Raw genomic sequence first — 13766 nt, forward strand, 5'->3', positions numbered from 1 at the left:
ACTGCCATATATTACTCATGTCATCAATTCTTCCTTGCTGTCTGGTTGTTTCCCTGAAAGCTTCAAGTCTGCTATTATACGTCCACACATCAAGAAACCATCTTTGGATCATAATTGCTTGAAAAATTATCGACCTGTCTCTAATCTGTCATTTTTATCAAAACTGCTAGAAAAGATCATATTGTCTCAGCTCTTAGCTCATCTGGAGCAGAATGGCTTACTTAATTCCCACCAGTCAGCTTATAGACGTGGTCATAGTTGCGAAACAGCCCTTCTTAGAATAGTGAATGATTTGCTTTCGGGATTTGATGAGGATAAGATATCTGTTCTCGCTCTCTTAGATTTGTCTGCAGCTTTTGACACTATCGACCACTCTATCCTCTTGAACAGACTTAAAACTTCCTTTGGTATTCGTGACACTGCACTAGCATGGATCACGTCTTACCTGTCAGATCGTACACAGAAAGTGTGTGTAAATGGTACATACTCTAGAGTATCTGCCTTGAAATATGGTGTCCCACAAGGGTCCGTCCTAGGTCCTGTTCTTTTCGTGCTGTATGCGGCTCCTGTGTCGGATGTCATCAGTCATCATGCGATGTCGCATGAGAGCTTTGCTGATGACACACAACTTTATCAGTCGGCTTCCATAGCTGAATTTGATGCACTGGTGACTCAAACACAGGAGTGCATTGCTGGCCTAAAGGACTGGATGACTCTCAACAAGCTGCAATTAAATGATGATAAGACTGAATTGATGATAACCTGTCCAAAGAAGTTTTGTCAACATCCTTCCTTTCCTGACTCTGTTCTGATCAATAGCACACCTGTTTCACTTTCTCCCTCTGTTCGCAGTCTTGGTGTAATCCTGGACCAGTCTCTTTCCTTCCAACAGCACATTTCGAATATCTGTAAAGTTGCCTATTTGGAACTGCGTAGAATCAGCTCTATCCGCCACTATCTCTCAACCGATGCAACCAAGACACTTGTATGCTCTCTGGTTCTCTCAAGATTGGATTACTGCAACTCTCTTTTGGCCGGCCTTCCCAAATACCTGTTAAACAGACTCCAACGAATTCAGAATAACGCTGCCAGACTCATTTGCAGAGCTTCTAAATTTGACCATGTTTCTCCTCTCCTTCAGTCTCTCCACTGGTTGCCTGTTTCTGATCGAATAGACTATAAGCTATCCACTCTGACCTTTTCTGCAGTCAACGGATCTGGCCCCAAGTATCTTTCTGAACTCATCCATATCTATACCCCGTCTCGCCAGCTCCGTTCTTCCTCTGATACTCGACTTCTCAGGATACCTCACGTCAGAAGTAAGACCTATGGACACAGATCGTTTTCTTTTCAATCGCCAAAGACGTGGAACAAGCTCCCTGATAACCTCCGTCATTCTGATTCCCTCGCATCTTTTAAATCTCGTCTCAAAACTCACCTTTTCCCTCAGCAATAAGTTCAATTGTGGCAGGTCCACAACTACATGCATGTATATGAATGTGTATTGTGTGCGCGTGTGTTTATGTAAGTTTGTGCCTGCCTATGTGTGCGTATTTGTTAGGGTAGCTGTTAGATACACATGTATGTTAAAATGTATGTATGAAGTGTGTGTGTGTGTGCGTGCGTGCGTGCGTGTGTGTGTGTGCGCGTGCGTGCGTGCGTGTGTGTGTGTGTGTGTGGTCACATTTTGGTGTGCGTATGTAACATAGATATAATGTTTTATGTTATCAAAAGCGTTTTTGTAAAGCACCTAGAGCAGATTTCTGGATAGTGTGCTATATAAGTATCCATTATTATTATTATTATTATTAACATGTTGTATATTCTCTCTTTGTTTTCGTTTTCTTTTTGACTCACTTGTGTAAACAAAGTGAGTCTATGTTTTAACCCGGTGTTCGGTTGTCTGTGTGTGTGTGTGTGTGTGTCCGTGTGTCTGTGTGTCCGTGGTAAACTTTAACATTGACATTTTCTCTGCAAATACTTTGTCAGTTGACACCAAATTAGGCATAAAAATAGGAAAAATTCAGTTCTTTCCAGTCATCTTGTTTAAAACAATATTGCACCTCTGGGATGGGCACAAAAAAATAAAAAAGAAGCCTAATTATATGCAAAGTGCATTTACTGTTATATTTATATTTTTTGTATTCTCTAAACTTGGCACTTTGACCTCTTATTCTGACACAACAACAAGAGGAGTCATTATTATCATTTTTTGTTCAAACAGGAACTTCTTTTGCTCAGCATGGAATTTTTATTTATTTTGCAAACGTTTTGGTGCAGACAGGAAAAAAAGGGAAATTACTCTGTAATTAATGCTAGGGGACTTAATTTATCACAAGTGAGTCTTGAAGGCCTTGCCTCTCTTGTGTGTGTTTGTTTTTACCCCAGAATTTTGGGACCTTGATAATGAATGGTAATGGAGTGATGCAGATATATATACATACAGCTATGGACGTCCAACTGCTGAGTGGTTAACGCACTGGACTTTCAATCTGAGGGTTCCGGGTTCGAATCTCGGTAACGGCACCTGGCGGGTAAAGGGTAGAGATTTTTCCCCATCTCCCATGTCAACATATGTGCAGACCTGCTTTGTGCCTGAACCCTCTTTGTGTGTATACGTCAAGCAGAAGATCAAATACTCATGTTAAAGATCCTGTAATCCATGTCAGCATTCCGTGGATTATGGAAGAAAGAACATACCCAGCATGCACACCCCTAAAATTGGAGTATGGCTGCCTACACGGCGGGGTAAATAAACAAAATGATCATATATGTAAAACGCCTCATGTTTGCATGAGCATATGTGTGCGTGACTGAAACCTGACTGAATGAAACAGGAAATGAATGATGAGCGCCCAACAGCAACTGTCAGTCGGTTACTCAGGTAGGCAGTCTGTTGTGCAAATGACTCCATGTTTGTAAAGCTGTTAGAGCTAGGTCTTCGACAGAGGATAGGTGCTATATAAGTATCCAAATCATCACCATCATCATAAGTTACTACTTGACAACGCTGTGCTCTCGTAATCTATCATCATGCCTTCCAGAACAAAAGATACAGATATCTGCGGTGTTGATCAGGAAATCTGAGCAATGCTCGAAAAGACACATCCATGAAGCTGATGACCCTCAAGCGGGTGGTTCCATTCTTCATATCTGAGCTAGCAGCACACTCAACTGTGGGCAGGAGCTGACTACAAGCAAGAAACAAGAGAGGCAAGGCCTTCAAGACTCAACTGTGATAAATTAAGTCCCCTAGCATTAATTACAGAGTAATTTCCCTTTTTTACTATCTGCACCAAAACGTTTGCAAAATAAATAAAAATTCCATGCTTAGCAAAAGAAGTTCCTGGTTGAACAAAAAATGATAATAATGACTCCTCTTGTTGTTGTGTCAGAATAAGAGGTCAAAGTGCCAAGTTTAGAGAATACAAAAAATATAACAGTAAATGCAGTTTGCATATAACTAGGCTTCTTTTTTATTTTTTGTGCCCATCCTAGAGGTGCAATATTGTTTTAAACAAGATGACTGGAAAGAACTGAATTTTTCCTATTTTTATGCCAAATTTGGTGTCAACTGACAAAGTATTTGCAGAGAAAATGTCAATGTTAAAGTTTACCACGGACACACAGACACACGGACACACACACACACACACAGACAACCGAACACCGGGTTAAAACATAGACTCACTTTGTTTACACAAATGAGTCAAAAACCCACCTCTGACAGGGACCAAACCACATCCTCCTGGTCAGTCCACAATGCCAATGATGAATACAATGTAAACGCAATCATTACGTCACACATCCAAAACTGTACAATACACAGACTGTAAACTGAGGAGAGATAAGAAGAAGGAAAAAAAATAAGGGAGCGGCACTGTACTGTAGCAATGCGCTCGCTCTATTTTATTTATTTATTTGTATTCCTTTTTATCACAACAGATTTCTCTGTGTGAAATTCGGGCTGCTCTCCCCAGGGAGAGCACATCGCTACACTACAGCGCCACCCATTTTTTTGTATTTTTTCCTGCGTGCAGTTTTATTTGTTTTTCCTGTCGAAGTGGATTTTTCTACAGAATTTAGCCAGGAACAACCCTTTTGTTGCCGTGGGTTCTTTTACGTGCGCTAAGTGCATGCTGCACACGGGACCTCGGTTTATCGTCTCATCCGAATGACTAGCGTCCAGACCACCACTCAAGGTCTAATGGAGGGGGAGAAAATATCAGCGGCTGAGCCGTGATTCGAACCAGCGCCCTCAGATTCTCTCGCTTCCTAGGCGGACGCGTTACCTCTAGGCCATCACTCCACTCCACATCACTCTAGAGAGAGCAACCTGAATCTCACACAGAGGAATCTGTTGTGGCAAAAGAGTAATATACAATACAATACCCTGCAATGCAATACAATTCATTACAATACAAAAATCAAAGCACACATAACAAAACTACACCCTTCACGCGCTGTAAACTAATTCCGTTAAGGGCTCCTTACCTTGGCGCCCCACTTGCTGTAGGGCATCTCAAACAGCGTCACAGGACACAACCGATCCACGTCACCAAACGCCACCCCTGGGGTGTACAGAGCACACACAATGTGCACCCATCTGAAACATGACAAAAAAAGGCAAACATTTTTTTTTAACTGACTGACTTTCGTTTTCTTTTTTTCTTTTTCCTTTTTTGACTCACTTGTGTAACCCGGTGTTCGGTTGTCTGTGTGTGTGTGTGTGTGTGTGTGTCCGTGTGTCTGTGTGTCCGTGGTAAACTTTAACATTAACATTTTCTCTGCAAATACTTTGTCAGTTGACACCAAATTAGGCATAAAAATAGGAAAAATTCAGTTCTTTCCAGTCATCTTGTTTAAAACAATATTGCACCCCTGGGATGGGCACAAAAAAATTAATAATGAAGCCTAATTATATGCAAACTGCATTTACTGTTATATTTATATTTTCTGTATTCTCTAAACTTGGCACTTTGATCTGATATTCTGACCCAACAACAAGAGGAGTCATTATTATCATTTTTTGTTCAAACAGGAACTTCTTTTGCTAAGCATGGAATTTTTATTTATTTTGCAAACGTTTTGGTGGAGATAGTAAAAAAGGGAAATTACTCTGTAATTAATGCTAGGGGACTTAATTTATCACAAGTGAGTCTTGAAGGCCTTGCCTCTCTTGTTTTTTTTTTAAACTCATTCTAGTCCACCCTTACATGCCTGCTACAACCCCTAGACCAGCACTACATGAGACCAACACAGTAAAAAAAAAAAATAAATAAAATAAAATAAAAAAAGGTTGTTTACCAAAACGGTTAAAATTGATGGTGAATAGCTGATTTAATCAGTCAAACAAAGCACTTTGTTTTCATGCTTCCAGAATCCGTAAATGGCTCAGTTTACAATGCCAACCATATCAAGCAAGAATAAATGAAATAAGAATAGTGTACTGGTATGAGGGGTAAAAGGGTGGAGATTTTTACGATCTCCCAGGTCAACATATGTGCAGACCTGCTTAGTGCCTGAACCCCCTTCGTGTGTATATGCAAGCAGAAGATCAAATACGCACGTTAAAGATCCTGTAATCCATGTCAGCGTTCGGTGGGTTATGGAAACGAGAACATACCCAGCATGCACACCCCCGAAAGCAGAGTATGGCTGCCTACATGGTGGGGTTAAAAACGGTCATATACATTAACCCTTTGAGCCCTGAGTTCCTGAGCAATTTTAACCCTTCTGCCTGAGCTCCTGAGCCAAAATTTGCAAATAATTGGTATTAAACCCTTTGAGCCCTGACCACCACTTTACCGGTGGCAGAGAAAAATGACATAATGCCCAGCCACCGGTTGAGCGGTGCGTAAACACTTGAAGAGTGCAGAGTCTCAACCTGGCCCGTCAGGGCAGAAATCAGGGACAAAACGTGCGAGAAAACAACTGTACACAACGCAGCAAGTAATTGATATGCTTGATGATTTATCGGAAGTAGAGTATGACAATGATTACTCTGATAGTGAGGTGGAATTCGAATCGGATGATTTTCCTACAGATAGTGATGTTGAAAATGAATCTGAGCATGCAGAATCAGTTGATCAAAGGAGGCGTGTCAGGTTGAGACTCTGCACGCTTCATGGTAGAAATCAATCTTTTTTATCCAAAGCACATGCACAAAACACAGTGAAAAGGCACGGCAATGTTGGTACTACATTCGCTGATGTCAGAATATTACGGTTTTTTCTGACTGGCTCTTCAATCTAAGTCAACCAATAGCAAAACACGACACAAGTGTTTACGCACCGCTCAACCAGTGGCCAGGCATTATGCCACCCCTCCCCACCACCGGTAAAGCGGTGGTCAGGGCTCAAAAGGTTAAAGCCCACTCATATACATATGAGTGAATGTGGGAGTTGAAGAAGATCTGGTAACTTACTTTCGAAGATCACGTTTGTTGGTTCTGTTCTCGTAATATGAGAGGTGATTTATAAAAAAAAAAACCCATAAAATTCAGAAATAAAAAAAAGATCCCAATTATTATCTGTTGACTCACTTCCCAGCGTCTGTCTCCTTGTAAATGCCTCCACTGTTGGGGCACAGCTCACAATGCTGCACACACAGACCACAAAGCAAAAGCGTTTAAGAATACAAGACATCATACGACAATAAAGAGTGGTAACTCTCTTCCTCCGTGCATCAGAAAAACCCAGTGTTTTTCATCTGTAAAAACAGAATCTAAAGACGCACCTATTTCTACTTCAACTAGCAATGATGCATACAAATGAGCACCTGTTTGTGTGTGGTGATGTGTTGTGGGGAGGGGGGAAGGGCGTGACTGCGTTTAAATTTTGCTTTTTAAAATGCTGATTTTAAATGCATTGTGACATGCGTGACCCACGCTAAGAGTTGGAAGTGAATTTTCAGTTATTGTGATATGGTTTTTGTTTACTGTGATATCGGGAACGGTTTTAAGTATTGTGATAGTGTTTACAAGCATTGTGATATGACATGTACACACACATGCACGCATGCATACGCACACCCACACACCAACACATACAAACACACACACAGAGTGAGAACTGACCAGCTCCACCCCAGCACTTGCAGGCGTCAAACACACACACACACACACACACACACACACCCACACACCACACACACACACCACACACACCACCCCCCCCCCCCCCACACACACACACACACACACACAAATCCACACCCACCCACCCTTCCACCCCACACACCCACACAACACACAGAGTGAAAACTGACCAGCTCCACCCCAGCCTTGCAGGCGTCAAACACACACACACACACACACACACACACACACACCCACACACCACACACACACACCACACACACCAACCCCCCCCCCCCCCCCCACACACACACACACACACACAAATCCACACCCACCCACCCTTCCACCCCACACACCCACACACACACACACACACACAACACACAGAGTGAAAACTGACCGGCTCCACCCCAGCCTTGCAGGCATCACAAAACCAGGGCTCCGTGCTGGCTGATGACTCTGTGCTGGCCAGCGACTGGCTGTCACTGATACCATAGCAACCTGAACAACAACAACAACAATGTTAATCATAATAAATAATTCTTCTTTTTCTTCTTCTTCTTCTTTTTCTTCTTCGTTCATGGGCTGCAACTCCAACGTTCACTCATATGTACACTGATGAGTGGGCTTTTCTCGTGTGGGACCGTTTTTACCCCGCCATGTAGGCAGCCATTCTCCGTTTTCAGGGGTTGAAATAATCATTATAATAATGATAAATAATGATGATGATAATAATAATAATAAAAGGAAATTTTCTATCTAAAATTACGTTTAAATAACATACTTACCATGACCCAACTAGTGCAGACTCCGGCAGGGGTCTGACATTCCTGTCCTGTGCAAACTACTATCCGCCTATGCGGAGAAAATGAGAGAACTACGGCCGATAACCTCCCGGAAGTAGGTAACGTCCCCTTTGTCCCCCTGGTTATATATGTATTCATTTTCATAAATTCATCCCTACCTTGCTTTTGGAGGACGACTGCACTCACAAAAATAAAATAAAATAATAATAGCCTCATTCACACCTGAATGTATGCTCCTTCACATTAATAAATTCTAATAAAAATAAAAATAAAAATTTTTTAAAACTATTAATGATAATGATGATAATCCCCCCCCCCCAAAACAGTATGATTGCCTCCATGACCAGAGTAAAAACGATCATGCACGTAAAAGCCCACTTGTGTGTATATCAGTAAACCGTGGGAGGTGCAGCCCAAGAAAGAAGAAGAAGAAGAAAATAACAACGACAATATATAATACTTGTACGGCGGAAACTTCCCACATCATGGGATCTATGCACTACAAGGAATCTGACTATAAATAAAATACATGAAAAGAAGAAGGGAAAAAAAAGGAAGATAAAGGACAGGAGTCATAATGGCTGCCGTCAAAAGAGGGCGTTAGCCAGCGGGACAAAGGGGAGGTTACCTACTTCCGGGAGGTTGTCGGCCGTAGTTTCATTTTCTCCGCATAGGCGGATAGTAGTTTGCACAGGCAGGAATGTCAGACCCCTGCCGGAGTCTGCACTAGTTGGGTCACGGTTAAGTATGTGTAATTAAATTCAATTTTACATACACACATACATCGGTTCAACACTTGGCTTATATCTCACAGACTGACATAAGCTTACAGGTTGGCCAATAGCAAAGTGAGAGCTGTACGATCAATGGTTTCTCCATTGCAATGGGGATTCATTTACAGCTTAGGTCTTTTGCAAAGGACTATGACTCTCAAACCAGGAGGCAAGATTGCACTGGCTCTTAGTGCTGCAGCCTTGGGGGCTAGTTGGCCTTTAGGAACCCTCCTATTGTTGACCACTGACCTGAAACCCTCTTGACCGAGAGAGTGGGGATGTAGCTGGGGCCAAGACACTCTCCACTATGATCAAATTCTAGCCCAGACAGTTGGGACAGCAATTGCCTGCTCTGCCGTTTCGATGGTCATAGTCCGACAGGACTGACTATCATATATACACACACACACACACATATACTATCACCATCATTTACTGCAGAAACATAAAGCCAAGAAACAGCCAACTTACCTTCATGAACGGATATCCCGCAATTGTCACACTCAACAATCTCATCATCGTCAGCACTGAAACAGAAACCATGATGCACACTTACCTGTACACACACAACTAGTTTTGACTTGAAGAGGAATGTGTCCAGGTAAGTAACTTAAAATGCAAATGACACAATACAGCCGACATTATTCATAAATATGAACGCAACAGAAAACGCGATCTTAGCTGACATATGTTGTAACTACACAGGAGAGCTTCAGCATAAAAGTGTCCAAATAGTCTCACAATAATCCAGAGTGTGTTCCACAAAAATGTATTAATAGCATTCAAGCAAAAATGATAAAATGATACAATAACATACTATCTAAACAATTTCAACAGCTCTCTGTATGAAGGTAAGAAAAACAATCCCAGCAAAAAAAAACCGTCATGATTACAACAACCTGTAAAGTTGGTTACCTTTTGTCCGACAGGCAGACGCAGCAAATGAGCACCTTGATCTGACCTTGACCTTGCTCTGGATCTGTCATGGCGGAACTGTTGTTGACCGTGGGAGCTGGGGGCTTCACTGGCTACAAATGCAAACAAAATGATGCTGGTAGTTTAGCAAGTTAAAATGACACCCCAAAAAGTTAGATTGTCCATATCTAGACACAGGCGTGCACACACATACACCCACCCACCCACACACACACACACACAAATTGAAAGCCTGACTTAATGACACAGGAAACGAATGATAAGCACCTAAAGCCAGCTGTCAGTCAGCTCTACCCAGGCTGTGCAAGCAACTTGACATTTTTGTCAAACGCTCAAAGTTTGGTCTCTAAATCGAAGATAGGTGATATATATATATATATATATATATATATATATATATATATATATGTATATGTGTGTGTGTATGTATGAATACACATGCAGAGATCAGGTTGGGTTCAATAGACAATAGGTCATATGACCGGAAGAACATAAAATCAATAGGTCATTTTGAAAATCAATAGGTCAAATATCACTTTCAGTTTTCCAGGAACTGCACTCGGTTAATGCAAAAGTGGGAACGCCAATTCTTCTCGCCGAAGCTCGCGAAAGGCAGCGATAAAGATTCGTTTCGGATTTTGTTTCGTCACGGATCTGTATTTTAATAAACCAGTTTATAGTCATTTCCTGTAGGAGCAGACGACAAAGCAATCGAGATCGTTAAAGAGAGAGAGAGAGAGAGAGAGAGATGGTTACTTTGGCTGACTGACTGGTCATGTGACCTGGCAACTTGAAAAACAATAGGTCATTTCAAAATTAAATGCGTCAATGACCGATGACCGATGTCGAACCTGATCCCTGCACATGAAGCATCAATATGTAAAAGCAGAACTACCTCTAAGGGTTTGGGCTTGTTTCCTTTGGCAGCATCAGCACTCTTTTTCTTCTTCTTCTTCTGGGGGATGTAGTCCTCGTCCTCCTCGTCCGATGTCTCCATGCCGTCAAAAATGCCTCCCAGTCCTGTGGACCACACTGTGTTTTGTTATCGTTAATGGGGAGCGCTTGCACGCCCACTTGCGCGGTGGAAGATCTTTCGTCGCTTGCAGAGCGAGATGTAGGTCATATGACATCATGGGCAACCTATCACCACCATGAGGCCCGCTTTTGTGGTGGACCTTTCGTCGCTTGCAGAGCGAGACGTAGGTCGTATGATGTCATGAGATGGGCAGCCCACCACCATAACTAGCCTTTCTGCCTTCGTTCTTTTCGGCAGAGTTTATAAGTGTATTGGTTCCAATGCGTAATGTCAGAGATGTGACAAGAAACACACTCAAAGTAAACATAAAAGACAACAGCAAATAATGGGTGTAATTATAACACCAAATATACCTTGTAAACTTGCAAAAAAAATGTCACCAAAATTGTTCAATATCTGTTCGTCAGAACAGTGATTTCCATGACGAAATTTTAGCCTTTCGGTGACATGAAAGACGGGCGCAATAGCCGAGTGGTTAAAGCGTTGGACTGTCAATCTGAGGGTCCCGGGTTCAAATCACGGTGATGGCGCCTGGTGGGTAAAGGGTGGAGATTTTTACGATCTCCCAGGTCAACATATGTGCAGACCTGCTAGTGCCTGAACCCCCTTTGTGTGTATATGCAAGCAGAAGATCAAATACGCACGTTAAAGATCCTGTAATCCATGTCAGCGTTCGGTGGGTTATGGAAACAAGAACATACCCAGCATGCACGCCCCCGAAAACGGAGTATGGCTGCCTACATGGCGGGGTAAAAACGGTCATACACGTAAAAGCCCACTCGTGTGCATACGAGTGAACGCAGAAGGTGACATGAAAAAAAACCCAGCAAATGGAGACGCTCATGTGCACACAGTTCTCGCTAAAAATCAGATTAAAGTGGGTCTGTAAACCCTCCCCAAAATCAAATAGTTATTATTATTCATTATCAAATTATTATCGTTCATACCAAACTGTTATCATTGATATCAAACTGTTATTGTATATTTCAATCTGTTATTGCTACATATCAAACCATTTTCATTATTATCAAACTGTCATTGTTAATATCTTATTGTTATCATTAATATCAAACCGTTATCATTAATATCAAAGTATTATCGTATATCATATACATCCAGTTGGTTTCTTCTGTCATCTTCTGTGAAACTCCTAGGAAGCAAGTGTCAACGGGTTCGATTCCCTGAAATCTTGGGTGCTGGTCGTGATGCTAGTCGTTCGGATAAGACGATAAACCAAGGCGCCCCATGAACAGCGTGTGCTCAGTGCATGTTAAAACAGAACCCATGCTAACAGTGTACAAAAGAAATCCACTTTGATACAATGACAGAAAAACAAAAGACAAAAAAAAAAAAACATATGGGTGGTGCTGCACTGTAGTGACATGCTCTCTTCACACAGAGAAATCGATTGTGACCAAAAAAATTAATACAATATTGGAATTTTAAAACAATACTTCTTTCAAATACATATACAGCCACACAGTATTTTTCATTTTCAAAAGCAACAAGTAAGAAAACCACTATGGAAAAGCTGTGTCAAAAATAAGTTAAATGGTGACGAGTTGTACAGTTGTTTTTCTTGCATTTCTTCTTTTAAGATTGTAAGCAATGTCTTTAAGATTGTAAGCAATGTCTATAAAGTCTTCCACTCTTACCTCCAAATCTTCAAGCAGGTTCTTCTCCAGTGAATGAGTCTACAAAAGATTTACAACGCAACATTAATCCACCAAATCGAACTGTAATATCTATACTACTTTGAAACAGTTTAGCGCACAAAGTTTTGATACGGTTTAATACAGAAGATGAAGATCTCTCACCTTTCCGTTTCTCTTTCCCAACCATCTTGCCCTCGTTCTCGCTTTCGTCGTCCTCCTCGTCTTCCTCATCTTCATCGTCATCGTCATCATCATCATCATCATCATCGTCGTCGTCGTCGTCATCATCCTCTTCTTCATCCTCACTCTCTTCACCATCGTCGCTCTCTTCTTCTTTGCTGCCGTCGGAGGGGGACGCGTTGTCATCTTTGTCGTCATCGTCATCAAGGTTGTTGAGGGTGCCGAGGTTGGAGGCAGCGGCTTCTGATGCTCCAAGGACCATCACCTCTGCCTGGTCCTCTTCTCGGATTTCTTCATCGCTGTCAACATCTACACAGGAACACACACGAACCAACGCATGTATGTATACGCAAACATGCACACACATACACATGTATACATGTTGTACACAAAGACACACACGCACACACACACACAAACACATACAAATATGAGCCTATATCATGCGCGGTTAGATTATTTACACAAGCAGGAATATGCATTAAAGGAAAGTACAATGGTTGTTGTTGTTTTTAAATTTAACATTGTTTATATAATAATATATACATTTGCCTACCTTGTGCACATACGTATGCAAACACAGTCCTTTTAAAAAAGATAATGCTAATGATAAGTTTCAAATCATAAAAATTGATTTTATTTCAATCAGCCTATGGCTGATAAAAAATTTTTTTTAATCTCTCAAAGTACTGAAAGAATTGAAGTAAACCACAAACATTTACACACACAAATAATACACACACACACACACACACACACACACACATTGAGTACAAACCCCTTCACACTTCAACCGGTCTAGTTCTACCACACATTTACATCATTCAGAACAACAGTGAGACAGCCTCACTCTCAAACTGGTCAAAACAACAAGCGCCAAATACTAATTATTACAATTTATTTACACTTAACAACATTACATAACTCTGTTAGACCATCAAGGCAAATGAAGCAGAAGCTGTAGACTACAACTTTGATCTTCATCAGTTCATGGCACAGGTACCGGAAAAATAAAGAAAAGAAAAAAAAAAGGAAAAAAGAAAAGAAAAAGAAATAAATTATTAAATGACATGAAAATGGACATATGAAATGATAATTTTCATTTTCACTGATTTCAATTTCATTTTCCCACTAAGATAGTAAGTCACAATTAATCTTGAAACTAACTAGAATTACTGTTGAGAACATATAATACATGCATACAATATATATATATATGCATACAATATATATATATATATATATATATATATATTAATAAGACAGGCAGATATTCTATATTTCTCTCTCTCTTTTTTT

The 13766-nt window shown here is 41.0% G+C and overlaps 1 protein-coding gene and 1 long non-coding RNA gene across 5 annotated transcripts in view; one reads left to right on the forward strand and one right to left on the reverse strand.

The window, feature by feature from the left end:
* The window catches only part of LOC143276456 (PHD finger protein 14-like), a 43656-nt gene that overhangs the window by 27850 nt on the left and 2040 nt on the right, over positions 1–13766 (reverse strand). For 3 of the 4 annotated variants that reach the window (XM_076580958.1, XM_076580957.1, XM_076580955.1), the window contains exons 3-9: positions 12450–12776; positions 10492–10628; positions 9576–9688; positions 9132–9187; positions 7482–7582; positions 6545–6600; positions 4495–4606 (exon numbers count right to left, since the gene is read on the reverse strand). In XM_076580958.1, coding sequence (XP_076437073.1) covers positions 4495–4606; positions 6545–6600; positions 7482–7582; positions 9132–9187; positions 9576–9688; positions 10492–10628; positions 12450–12776 — 902 coding nt within the window. The remainder of the gene's footprint in view (positions 1–4494; positions 4607–6544; positions 6601–7481; positions 7583–9131; positions 9188–9575; positions 9689–10491; positions 10629–12449; positions 12777–13766) is intronic. The other variant, XM_076580956.1, reaches the window with a different exon arrangement.
* The window catches only part of LOC143276458 (uncharacterized), a 471243-nt gene that overhangs the window by 27775 nt on the left and 429702 nt on the right, over positions 1–13766 (forward strand). The window lies entirely within an intron of this gene.

The sequence above is a fragment of the Babylonia areolata genome, chromosome 32, assembly GCF_041734735.1.
Source record: "Babylonia areolata isolate BAREFJ2019XMU chromosome 32, ASM4173473v1, whole genome shotgun sequence".
In the NCBI taxonomy this organism is placed as follows: domain Eukaryota; kingdom Metazoa; phylum Mollusca; class Gastropoda; order Neogastropoda; family Buccinidae; genus Babylonia; species Babylonia areolata.